Source organism: Nilaparvata lugens, chromosome X, assembly GCF_014356525.2.
Source record: "Nilaparvata lugens isolate BPH chromosome X, ASM1435652v1, whole genome shotgun sequence".
Taxonomy (NCBI): Eukaryota; Metazoa; Arthropoda; class Insecta; order Hemiptera; family Delphacidae; genus Nilaparvata; species Nilaparvata lugens.
Genome location: NC_052518.1, coordinates 74,223,862 through 74,238,385, shown reverse-complemented (window position 1 = coordinate 74,238,385; position 14,524 = coordinate 74,223,862). Strand labels below are relative to the sequence as shown.

The 14,524-nt window shown below is 34.6% G+C and overlaps 1 protein-coding gene across 4 annotated transcripts in view; it reads right to left on the bottom strand.

Moving 5' to 3' along the window:
- Window positions 1-14,524, bottom strand: part of LOC111058326 (secreted frizzled-related protein 5) — a 66,267-nt gene that overhangs the window by 25,947 nt on the left and 25,796 nt on the right. For 2 of the 4 annotated variants that reach the window (XM_022345843.2, XM_022345839.2), the window contains exon 2: window positions 12,376-12,450. The exons of the other annotated variants lie outside the window; for them this stretch is intronic. In XM_022345843.2, coding sequence (XP_022201535.1) covers window positions 12,376-12,450 — 75 coding nt within the window. The remainder of the gene's footprint in view (window positions 1-12,375; window positions 12,451-14,524) is intronic. 4 annotated transcript variants of the gene reach the window in all.

Sequence of the window (14,524 nt, the reverse complement as noted above, 5' to 3'; positions counted from 1 at the left end):
CAAAGGCGGTATTCGTTCCAATTCATTTATTCATTTGTTTTGTTTATTGTAAAATTGTTACTAGTCAATTGTATTACAATTTAGACTATACTGAAAATTGATTGTTGTGAATTGAATCTTTATTCAATCACTTGCTTACCTGCTTTGACTACATTGAAAATTTGATTGATGTGAATTGAATCTTTATTCAATCACTTACTTCCCTGCTTAGACTACATTGAATAATTGATTGTTGTTATTGAATCTTTACTCAATCACTTACTTAGGTACCTGCTTTGACTATACCAAAAATTGATTGTTGTAATTTGAATTTTTATTCAATCACTTGTTTCCTTATTTTGACCACTTTGAAATTCACTGTTGTGAAACATATTACCTGACAATAAGGTTAATTCAATTTACTATTTAGAATTATATTCAATCTTGAATATTAGTCTATGCATATTTTTTAACTTTGATAGATTTAATTCAGCATTGTGAATTTCCTTACCTGCAGTTTAGGTGTAACTTCATTTATTCAGAGATTCTAGCTACTCTTTTGATCTATTATTTTAATTACTTTTTTATTGATTTCATGTTTGCTGTTCCATTAATTTGGTTCTTTTATTTCAGACATTGTCAATCACTTTGAAATCTACATCCAAAACTATCAATTACATTTGCTCAAAATTACTTAAATTGTTCAATTTCATTCTCTTGCCAAAATTGTTGGCCTTGAATTTTATTTCATAATTAATTTCATTCCTTTTGAATAAATTCCTTGTTTTCATAATCTGACTTTTATTGGCTACATTAGCATAATTCCTTCTCTGTCAATTATTGAGAGAGAATGCTGTACAGTTACTCGAAGGTTAGGCATTGCTAATATTTTATTAATTTTAGAAACTAGGATGCTAACACAATGAAACTATGAGGAAGATTAGTGGGACATTGAGACCAACAGAGACTGAGTGGTTGCCTGTGCTTATTTTAAGATTCATTTGGAAAGTTATTGGAAAATGTAAAGCAGGAGTTAATTGTTTGTGTAGGAGGTTTTAATATTAATATTAACCATATGGATTCTAATGTCGAAAAATATTTTGAAATCTTAGCTCTGAATGGTCTGGACTCTGATTAATATAGATACTAGAGTAACAAATACCAGTTCTTCATGTATTGATCACATTCTTTTCAGAGGTAGGCCCTTATCGGATGTGCTAGCAGCAGTGATCGATGCAGGATTGACTGATCACAGAGCCGTCTGTGCTGCAATACCGTCAAAGAAAATCTGCGATACTCATGGTGTCACTAAGTTTTCCAAAGTAGATTATGTCATGCTAAATAAGCTGAAAATAAATTGCTACTTGGGATGGAGGACTGGATGTCTATTTATAATGGTGTAGAGGTAGATTCGGCTAACTCAGCTTTTCTGAATACTTTACAGACATATATACAGTCTTCCAGTATAAACATAGAAACAGCCATGGCAGGCAACCACCGTTCTAGGGCACTCAAGCCTTGGATGACTGATGGCTTAGTTCAGGCTATTGAAACTAGGGATAAATTATTTAAAATAATGAAAAGGGACCAAAACAATATATTAGCAGAGAGAAAATTCAGGAAGTTCAAGGATAAAATACATGAATGGATTAAGGAGGCAAAGGAGAAATACTTTTCGGCCCTTTTTCTTAATGCCAGGGGTGATAGCAAAAAACAATGTTATCAATGAATTAGTAGGTAGGAAGAAAACTAAGAAATCCATAAATTTTGTTAGAGGAGGTGAACTTATAACAGATGAAAAGGAAGTAGCAGAGGAACTGAATAATCATTTCATAAATGTGGCAAAAACGGATTCGTCCACTCCCAACCCGCCAATAGAGGCCAAGAATGTCTTCCACAGGTCTTTCAATATCAAGTGTAGTCCAAGATCACACTGTTCTGGATGCCTATCAGTGCAGATGAAGTGTTGCTACTTATTCATAAATTATCCAGTAACAAATCTTCTGGTGCGGACACTTTCTCATCATTCTTGATAAAGAAAATAGCACCGAAAATATGTGAAATACTTCCATATATATTCAACAGAAGTCTGTATGAAGGAAAATTTCCATCTGACCTCAAAATGGCCAAAGTGATAGCTATTCCGAGAAGGGGAATACAATTGATTGCAATCGCCCAGTTTCTTTGCTATCTATCTTCTCTAAACTATTTGAAAAACTAGTAAAGCCTCGTCTTATAACTCTTCCACATTCAACAGATTTTTTGTCCCTAATCAATTTGGATTCAGAGAGGGAATGAGTAATGAGCTAATTCTGCGCAAGTTTCTCTCTGAAGTCCATTCCAATATCAATAATAAAGATGTTTCAAGAGACTCAGCACTGTTTCTGGACATTCATAAGGCTTTTGACACAATTGACCACAATATTCTGTTGGAGAAACTGAAGTTAGCCGGTGTTCTGGGTGTTGCACTGAGCTGGTTCCAGTCATATCTCTCAGGCAGGAGTCAGTTTGTGTGTGTAAGTGGAACTGAAAGTTCGGTGAAACATGTTTGTGCTGTGGTTCCACAGGGATCTGTTTTAGGACCCATTCTATTCTTGATATTTATAAATGATCTCTATCTTGGGCCTTTCTATGGAACCATAACTGCTTTTGTAGATGATTCTGCCTTCAACTATGGTGCAGACTGCTTGAAAAATCTGCAGGTTCAGATGCAGTCTGATCTCAATCTGTTATCCCTGTGGTTTTCCTTTAATATGCTGAAACTCAATGCTAACAAAACAACATACTTAAATTTTCAATTTATGAATCATTCACCTTCGAGAAACGACTTAAATACCACAACATTCTCTGCCTCGTACATGATAGCTGTAACTATTCCAATATATTACAATCCAGTCAAGTAAAATATTTGGGTATATCTATGGAAGATGATCTTCTGTGGAGGAGCCATGTGCCAATATTGAAAAATAGCCTGCGTATGCTTCTTCATAGATTCTAATAATATAAGAAATGTATGCCCAATTTATATCCTGAAGAATGTTTACTTCTAACTTGCACATTCCAGACTTAAATATGGCATATCATGTTGGGGATGTTCTTACATTACCCACTTGAAACCACTAATGCGTTTACAGAGATCTTTGCTCCATTTCCTGCATGGAGAACCTATTGCTTGCACAATCTTTTCAACAATTTGAGGATTCTTAGCCTAAGACCATTATACATATTCAAAGTACTTATGCAGTTTTATTGGGCTAGTGGGAACTTGGGTATACAGTGGATTTAGCTGAGCATGTGCCTCTTACTCGGAGGGCTGGTCAGGTTAGAGTGCCAAGACCCAATTCAACCTTTTTTAGAAAATCGTTTCTATTCTTAGAAGGAAAATTCTGTAATAAACTGCCTTCATCCATTGTGGATAGTGGCTCACCACAGCTGTTCAAGCGTAATTTGAAGACTTTCCTGTTAAATCTGAGTGAAGAAGATGTAGAAAGTATATATAATATAACTGTATAATTGATAGTTTTTAGCTTTGAATTTCTAATGACATTGATGGTTTCCAATATGGTAGATTTATATATATATCCTCTTAACTCAGTCGAAAGCGAGTCCAAAGCTAAGAACTATCAATTATACAGTTATATTAAATATACTTTCTACATCTTCTTCATAGCTTCTTCTACATCTTCTATATATATAGCTGGTAGTGGAAGAATCAAGTGAATGTGTCATATTTTTTTTTGTATTGGCAGTGTACTGTTATTAAAGTGATTTTTTTTATTTTTGTAGATACTCCCATATGCGGTCAAGCTTTGAAGCTTTGCATATATGTAATTTAATCAGAAGGATTCATTAATATTAATTTTCAATTGTTATTATCTGGTATATTGTATTATTACAAATTATTGTATTATGAATTTTTCTGATAAAATAAATAAAAATCAAAATCAAAATCAATTACACCGCTGGCCAGTGGCACCTGTATTGACCACTTTTTTGTCAAGCTTCCGTGTTTCTTCAATGCATCTTCTATTATTCTGCAGTCCTCGGTTACCGATCACTATGCTATTTGCTTGAATATATATGGACAAAAACTCATAAGCCGCCCAATACAGATAGAGTCAATATTAAAACAGACTGGAAAAAGGTGAGGAACACACTTTCTAGTCACAATTGGAATAGAGTCATTGAGCAAAACAACATTTACAATGCAAAAGATATTTTCATTGAATCGGTACAAAACATAATTGCCAAAAAATCACATGAAGTAAAAGTTTCATCTAGAAATACTCAACTCAAACCATGGATAACTGCTGGACTGGTAAATTCTATTCGACATCATGATAAACTCAAAAAAAACTCAATAGACAACCATTTAACTATCTACTTAGACATGAGTTTACTCAATATAGAAATATGCTACATTCAGCAATCAAGCGAGCCAAGTATAACTATTACAAAAAAAGTTGAACAAGCGACTGGTAACCCTAGAAAATGTTAGTCGGTTTTAAACGAAATCTCAGGTCGTATAGATAATAGTAAATCATTCCCCGTTAGTGCATTCTCCCGCCCTGGTGAAGACATCGAAATTGCCAATCAATTTAATCAATATTTTGCCACAGTCGGGACAAACCTAGCAAATTCTATAATAACCCAGGATGCACCAGTAGTGAGAGATGATGAACATGCTGTAGACTCTGAATTTCAACTGCAACCATTTTCTGCCATTTTCGTTTCTGGTGATCAGAATGTCTAAGAATTGTAGCTCAGCTTTTTCTTCTATTTCGAGAGTGAACTGTATTTTGGGGTATAGAAGAAGAAGAAGCTAAACTACCGTTCTTAGACATTCTAATCACCAGAAACGAAAATGGCAATCTAGAACACTATCTGTATACAGAAAATCAACCCATACAAATAGATACCTCAATGCACTATCTCATCATCACCCCGCACATTCCTTCTCTGTAGTCAATAGTCTAATCTTTTTGATCTCTCCATCTCACTGATGAAAAAAGCAAAGAAGAGGAGATCAAGAAGAAGAAGAAGAAAGAAGAAAAAAAATGCTTTATTGAACAGTATTTTCATACAATGCAATGAAATTTGTAACACACATTTACGGCTTGATACTTTTTGATCGTCAGCCGGAAAGTCGGTAAAATGTTGAAACTAGTGACAATAACAATGAAAATAAATCAATATCAAGCAATAGAGATGACTATAACTTGTAATAATCGAAAATACAACAAAAATCTGAGAAAAAAAAGCATAAAATACCTCGAGAAATAAAACAATAAGAAAAATAATAAATTTCAAATAATGCTAGCACTGAACTTATTCTAACAAATAAAATCTAACTTTCTCTTTATTTTGTTAAACTAAATTCAACAGTTTGTTTGCTCTCAAATCAAACCTCTGGAAGGTAGAGGACTCACGAATTTGACCTATTGTAGATAAATATTTTTCCCCAGAGCATGACAAAAATACCCTACCAGTTGAAATCCTGGACTAGTTCTCGCCTATATCTCCAAGCGTCCCTACAATAAGAAGCTAATCTCTTCCAATCTAGGCCATTCATATAAGACATAAATACTTCTCTAGAGAGTACCGCCGCCCCTAACCATTTAATTCTCCATTCCTTCAAACATGGGCATCGCCCAACAAAGTGGAAAACGTTCTCAATTTCTTTTAAATTACACATAGAACAAGTATAGTTCCTATCTGACACCCATGGCTTATAGTTCAAATCGATCAGCTCGCCTCTCGCTTTAAACACCCATCTCATCACCCACAAATCACAATTATTCCTCTTTATGTAATTGTTCTCACCCAGTTGTAGGTTCAATGATGTATACAATGAATGGAAATGGCCTGCTTGTGCGTCCTGTAAGAATTTATCCCTGTGAATTATGCCCAAGCCTGAGAGAATTTTCTTAAATTTATTACTCCAATTAATATTGTCATTATAACTTATCCCTATATCATTACACAATTTTCTCCAATCTTTAAACCAGAAGACTCTCTTTTTTATTACTTCTTCCACTAGAAATCTTGGAAATCGACCTTCTTTCATTTCCATAACTTTTGTAATATAGTTGTAATGCAACCTGAGACAGTACTCAAAAAGAGGTGACAGTTCTGTCTCAATAAACAACATGTAGTTTGGGGTGTTTATAGGAAGCGAGAACACTTTCTTAATGAATATCTCTGAAATTTTTCTACAGTATCATACTGTCTATAGCCCCATACTTGAGCTCCGTAACACAGAACTGCCCTTGCGCAAGCTTTGAACCATTTACATTTAGCTGTGAAATCTATATTATCACTATTTAAAAGACCTCTCCAAGCCAAATTCACCGCAAGTTTAGCCTTATCTGATTTTTCTTTCAAATGAGCTTCAAAATTCAATGTTGGTGTAAGAACTACCCCCAAATATTTGTATCTATTTACACATTCAATCTGCTCATTTTTAAATGTCCATTTCTCACACCCAGCTAGTTTTCCTCCATTCCTAAAGACCATTATTTTTGACTTATCTAGATTTACTTTTAAATTCCACATTTCACAGTACCTTTCTAAATTATTTATCATGTACTGAAGCCCTACTGGAGAGTCAGAAATCAAAGCTATGTCATCAGCGTACAATAAGACCCGAATCCTCTTACCATTTATCAATAGTCCTCCACCCAGTTCATCATTTAAATAATTTAAAAACAAAGAAAATAGCAAGGGACTCATTAAGCAGCCCTGTCTCAATCCTGATTTAGTTTGAAAACGTTGTGAGAGACCACCCTCTCCAGACCGTTGAGTGCACCATACTCTAGCAGAAGTATCCTCATTTAACGCTCTCAAAATAGCCAACATTTTTGTTGAGAGGCCCATATTACTAAGCTTATATAATAGAGATTTTCTGTCTATTGAGTCAAATGCGGCTGAATAATCCACGAAAAAACAGTATAATTTACCTCTTTTTTTAGCTAACTGAAGACTAGCGATAGATGTCAAGGAAAATATATTATCAATAGTAGAGTATCCCCTACGAAATCCCGCCTGAAACTCGTTTAGTACGTTATTTTCCTCCACCCAGTGATTAAGTCTATTTAGTATTAACCCTGCAAAAATTTTGAAGAATGCTGTTAAAAAACTGATACCTCTGTAATTACCTACTACGTTGCTCTCACCTTTTTTAAAAATCGGAAAAATGATGGAAGACTTGAAACTACTTGGGACCCTACCTATTGTAAATATTGTATTGTGAATATTCAGTAATCTATCTAGCATATTGGGCGGCGCATTCTTATAGAACTCAAAGGGAATTTGATCTTCTCCTGGCGCTTTGTTATTTTTTACTGATTTTAAAACTATATTCAACTCATCCAGACTGAAGTCACTATCTAATTTATCATTATAAATATAGGGTTCCGCATATGAACAAGACAATGCTAACATTTCAGGATTTAATAGTCGACGGAAATACTCTACCCATTCACGTGGATTTATTGAATTATTTACAATTTTTGATCTAATTTTAAATTTATTTAGAGCATGCCAAAAATCTTTTGGGTTTTGGGCCGAGGAAATATTATTCAGGAGAGCCTTTTGATAACTCTTCCTCTTCTCGTTACACATTTTTTTGTAATCATTTCTTTCAACTAAGTATAATAGCCGGGTGTGATCATTACTGATACGGCGGTACAGATTTAGAAAAGATTAGACCTTATTTCGGGCTTTCCAACACTCATTATCGAACCATGCTTGTTTTTGTCTGTACCTATCTAAGCTTCGAACGGATCCAAGAGATTTAGCTACACTTCGAATACACTCTGACAAATCTTGACATGCCTTCTCGACATTTTCATTCAACAATAAATCATTATTTACTCGTACTGTTATCTTATCTTTATATTTTTCAGAAATAGACTTATTCCAAGACAGTTTTGGCAATAGAGGTAAACACTGATAATTATCACCTGGCTTCTTACCTACGTCTAATATAACTTCGATTGGAAAGTGATCAGAAAATGACTGGGAGACGACTTTGAAATCCAATGCGTAATTGAAATACTCCATACTAATTGCTGCTATATCGTTCACAGAGTCACCCATTGCTCCCACAAAAGTCATCTCCCCTTCTAGATCGCTATTCATTCTACCATTTAGTATAATAAATCCTAATTCTGAACACATTTCCAAGTAACGCCGGCCTTTATTATTGACTGTTTTATCTTTGGAATTTCTATTATTTAACAATCTATCCGACACATATTGGCTAATCTTACTCGATAATCTCTGCTCTGTACCTATTCTCACGTTCTTATCCCCTAAAACCAAGAATCCCTCATCTGCGTTTTGCAACAGTAAATTATTCATTTCATAAAATTCTCTCTCCCAATTATTACAGTTAATGTACACTGGCAATACATTCAAGCAAACGGAATTATACAATTTTACAACAATTACACTCACATTATCAATATTTCTAAAACAAAGTTTTTCTTTAAATGCTGAATTTTTATTAATACCTAATAGCAAACCCCCACTAGCACGACCAAAGTGAGAGTTTTTCTTTGCATAACACCAGACCAGTTCAAAATCAATGAAATAATCACCTATCCACTCTACATCTTCTTGCACTATGTGTGTTTCAGAAATAGAAATAATATCATAATCTTTTAAAAAATTTACAAATTTAAAATTTCTCACCTTGTCTTTCAAACCACACACATTGTAATATAACAACTTAAGGTGTTCATCTCTTTCTCTCACAACTACAGACTGCACATTCGGCTCCTCGAACAGCAGACGCGCAGTGGGAGTTTCCTAGTTGGCTGGCTGCTCCGCTAGACCCGCTAGAAAGCGACTCATATCCACATGTAGCATTGATTTGAGTTTTTCGACGCCATCCTCCGCCCCCGCCATCAACTTGTTATCCGTCGATCAGTGGAAGTGAGTCCCCTCGATTTTTAGGAAGTCGAAACCGAGGTGTACATCAATGTCCGGCACCATTTTTGACAGTTCTTTTTTCAAAGCCAGAAGTTTCCCCCGTTTGAATCTCACCTCACGAGCATAGTCTCGATGAATGACAATGTTTGTATTTTTCAGTTTTTTCACATTACCAAAGATTTTATTAATATCTTCATCCCTCGGAATGTGCGCTATTACGGTTTTATTTCCTTTACCAAGAAAATGAGCACGATTCACCAAAATTTCCCCATGTATTCCTAAAATATCAGAGCACAGTTTTTTCACTTTAGCAATACAGTCTTCACCACCTAAATTTTCTATTCCCTTGAAAATTAGATTATTTCTGCGAGAGCGACTTTCCAAGTCAATAAGTCTGAGATCACGTTTTTCACTCAGTTTCTCCAACAAATCAACTTTGTCCCTGAGGCATGCATTCTCTATCCCTAATGCACTAACTTTGTCCGAAAGTGATTCGATATCTTTTTTCGTAGCCACATTACTTAACTTTGAATCTAGAATCTCACTAAACGAAAGCATTAATTGTTCTAACGACATATCACTCACTTTCCCAGACATTTTTTCACTATTAAATTTTTTCAAATCACTTTTCTCACCAGGTGATCCTCTAGGTCGTTTTTCATTTGAAAATTCCGAATTATTCATGAGCGAAAAGACGAAAGAACGAAAAAGAGGAGATCAAGACAATCAAATCCATACTGATGAGTAATGGTTACAATAGTAGTATAATTGAAAAATCTTTGAAAAAACAACTGACAACAACCTCCAAACCCTGAAGAAAAACTCAAGGAAGAGAAAGCTTTTAAGAAAACCGTCCCCCTTCCATACATCAAGGATACCACCGATCGTATTGGAAGAATACTGAAAAAACTTCAAATCAAACCAGTCTACAAACCTTTTCGAACTATCTCAAAATTTTTAAAGAAACCCGATCAGAGATTAGAGCTAGAAAATCAAGGCGTTTACAGCATCCCCTGCCTGAATTGTGACAATATGTATGTAGGTCAAACAAATATAAGAATATCAGCCAGGATAGAGGAACACAAACTGAGCATAAAAAACAAACAATCCACCTCAGCTTTTTACAACCACGAAAAGAACACAGGGCACGAAATAAACTTTAAAAATTCTAAATAAATAGTCAACATTCAAGATTTTCTGGTTAGGATTGTACGAGAAGCTTGGAAATAGAGAAACAAGGTAGCCTTAACAAAAGAGTGACAGTACAAATATCTCTTCTCTTTGGAAAATCATTCTGAACACAACAAACACATCACAAAAGCCAGACACTTCTCCGGGAATTCCATTTACCCAGCAGCGCCAAGCCAAACACGTGGTGGTGTGAGAGGGGAGGAGGTACTCCCTTCGACCACGAGGAAGAATTTCGAAGCACAGGCAGGAGTCAGTGTAGGATTACCTGCGCTCCGAAGGTAGCGGTCAGACGATATATATATATATATATACTACAAAAATTTCGGAAAAAATTGTCATCGTGATTGTCTCTGACAATCACTTCAAGGAAAAGTCATCTTCAGCAAGAGTTACCTTTAATAACCTGTAAAATAAGCAGTTGACACAAAACAGCACCTCATTCAAGTCCATAGTCAGTGTATTTGATGCAATGAGCAGATCTACCGTACACTCTGTTATGAAGCACAAGTATGAGGAGGAAAGATAATATACTAAGATGTAGAAAAGGTGCAAGGAATCTTCATTCGAAAAGTTTTCACAGCCTCCCAATGTACGATGTACAATGAGGTCCATGTACAATGTAGTGGAGTACGGCATATGTTTCTTGGAGCTTGAGGTTTGCCGCTGCTATTGTCTTCACAGAGAAACTGCATAAATCAATGGATTCTTACAGCTCCAGCTCCCAAGTAATAGATATCGCAGGATCTTAACACCGACGATATCAGAGCTGGAGGAGAACATTGAGAGAGGAGTTTTCGTGACACTGAAAAGACTATTCGGAATTAACGTTTCTAACTTTACTTCACCGAATGTTTCATTTCCAATGTTGGGCATTGGATGACGGGATTGTCAAAAAGGTAGAGGAAACTACGCGGAGTATGAAGAGGCTGCTGAGAAGTGGGCACCTTAATTGTATCCACTGGCTAAAATTACTTTCATGAGCCAATAGATTTCAGGCCGATGAAATGATTCCTGAAGGCAACAACAGAGCTTATTCAACTTGCCAAGTATTTGATCAATCAGAAAGTGAAGTTCTCTTTGCAACCTGTGGGGGGAGGAAGATGAGCAATTCATTGCCAGCTGTCCGGTGCTGCGGCAAATAGGCCTACGGTGCATATATCTGAAGAGTAACTTGCTGTCAGAGAGAACTCAGTACTCTTTCCTTATCACTGGATCTTCCCTTATTTCTGGTGCTATGAACCGATGTCCTCAAAGGATATTTGAACGGTGAAAGTTTGGTTGATTTGAGATGATTTTTTAGGCTGCTTGGAATCACAGATAGTCGGAGCAAAGATACCAAAAAATAAGCTTTGGTTTAATTACTGAATGGGCTTTTCTAATATTTCATGATAATGTACATTATATATCTTCTACATGATAATATTTTCAGTTTTATCTGTTGTCTTCTGATGTATATGAATGTCATCGTTTCTGCCAAGTCATTTGATCCATCAATGAACTATTTTAGTAGGCGACTTGGAAAGTTTGTTCCTGACACGAATAAAATATATCCAATCAGTTATCATAGAAATTACTAGCACCCTTTTCTATAATATCTTACATAAACATAACTAACTTGTACTAGTGGTAATGCCTCCGCGAACAACTAATTTAATAGTGTTTAAGCTTGTCTGAGTGCAATAGTGTCTGTTACTTATTAAAAAAAAACACTATTAAAAAATCTTTGTTAAGCTATGAATGCTCAAAGACGTCTCTGGCATTTGGAACTTCAGTTCTCTAAATTAGTTGTGTTTATATAAAATATTATAAAAAGGGTACAAGTAATTTAAATAATAATCAATTCAACAATTCAAGTAGCTATATTGAAATACTTTATTAGGAATTATATCCAATTTATAACATTTTTATTTAAGTAATTCTAGACTAAACCTTATATTACAAAAGAATTCCAATTTATTGTCTTAATCAATTTAGACCGGTTGATCAAATATTCGGATCATTTTGTAGTTTTCACTTAAACCTCGAAATTTAGAGAAACCTCCATTACTATGGATTAGTGTATTTAATTTATTTATAACCGGTTAAATTTTTTACTATATAAATAAAAACTTTGCTAAAAGAGTGTTAATCCATTTTGATCATATCATCTGAAATTAACGGAAATATTTTTCTTTGGAAATACGCCTACTTTTTCCTAAAAGCAATTCGGATAATCAGAGTGCAGATAATTGAAGTTCTACTGTGAAAAAGTAAATGAAGATATTTTACCAAAATCAGCCCTACAGAAGTTATCAACGATATTCTCATAGGTTTCCGCCTGATTGCATGCTCGACATTGACCTTCTGAAATGAAAAAGATTTTATTAGTGAAATTTATGAACAGAAATAATATTATAGATGAAACACTTCTTTGAAACTAGGTGGCTACCAGTTTCCGTGGGTTTATTCCAGAGTTAGATCACAACCAGCACTGAACTTTCATCATAAAGCCTTTTATTCTTATAAGGCTACTAATTTCAAAATATCACCTATAAAATTCACGAATAGCTCCATAAACTGTAATATATAGTATGGTACTGTAAATTCAGAAATAATTTTTTAGTTAATTAAGTAAATAGTAGACTAATAACAAAAATAGTTAATTCAGCTGTTTTTTCAAGTATATTTGCAGGCCCCTGATCTGGAATTCGGGAAATTGAAGTTTCCGTTCCCTTCACCACGCATTTATCAAATTATCATTATGAAAAAATTTGAAAGTCTTATGAAGTCTGTATGTTTAGTTCATAGACTGCGGGTTACATGAAAGAGGAGAAAAAAATGGTAATCTTCATAAAGTGTAAAAATAAAGGCATTAGAATGTATTTATAAATTTGATAGAAATTCACAGTCACTTCAGATTATCATAGCATAGTACATAGCAAGATAGTTCATAGACATCCATTGATAAATGAAATCCATTCATGGACATCATATTGAATTTATAATTGAATAGACTTAAAACAATTGAATAATTGAATAGACTTGTCGTGAGCACACACGAGAGCATGCTCCTGTAAAATATTAATTTTCATTTAATTAAAGTGGATTTTTGACAACGTTTTAAGTCTATTCAATTATGGAAAAGTTCCACAACATCAACATTCACACTACAAACTTAATTGAATTTATACATGGAGATATTTCTGAAGCTTCCTCAGTCAGTGATACAGTGATTTTCAAAATATGAAATAATAATTTTAATTATATTCATATTATTCTATTTCAATATATTCCATCACATTCATATTACATTGTTGTCACTAGTTATATTCTAATTTCCACCTGAAAGTGTGATTTGTTTTCCTATAACGATACGTTTTGTATAGATATAGTCGAGTGGTAAGCATGGGATATTTCTACTCCACGGGATGCGGGTATTCAATTTAGAACCTTATTTGTAACTGTTTGGTTGTGAGCGTTATTTATTGTGTTACTGCGACCGATTACTGTCTACAGAATTAATCTACACTTCCGTTTTCTGACAGCTCGAAACTGTCGCTCATTCTTTACGCCTCTTATTTCGTATCCGAGTTTAATTTCAGTCAACATCCTCAATCAGTGTAAAATATTACCAATAACCTCCCTTGTTCAGGACTCCAATAGCACAACATTTTTCACATAGGCATAGTGTTTCATTGTATGGAAAAGCAAAGCTGACCCGTTTAGTGGGGGGTTTTGAAATAGATGGGGTGTTACAGAAAGGGTTCATTTCCTCTGAGAAACCTTGGAAAATACGACTCTACTACACTGTAAAATACTCTAATACTGTGTACAGTATTGTTCACATTTTTTCGATTTGAATAGGATTTTTTTCATTGTTATATTATGTGATTTCAGCACAGAGAAAGAAACATCTCAGTATGAAAAGTGTTCCCCATTCTCTTCCTTCCAATTTATGTTAGAGATCGACGAGATAGTTTTGACTCATAAGTTTTTGACTTGTACTACGCAATAACTCGTCTTGGTTTCTAGATAAATTTTCTTCTTAGTCGATAGAGGTTGAATTGTTTGTCGAGAAGTCTGCACAAACAGTATCAGACAATGTAGACAAGAGATCAACGAAGTTGACGAAAAAGCATGCGAAAAGCATTCACTACAAGATACTCAAACTCAAATCATCCTGGAATGGATACAAGTTTGTGAATCATCTATTTGAATAGTTCAGGCCTATAGACATAGATATAGTAAAATAAGCACAGAGCATCCACATTTATTGAAATCGGAAGATCTACTTAGCTATCGCTGAATCAATAAATAATAATGATTCCAGTGAAAAATCATTAAATTTCAATCGAAACGATCCAACCGAAACTATTAATCGCGCCGGGGTCTTGACATCGAACTGTGAACCCAATCAATCCAAGAAGGAAATTGAAAT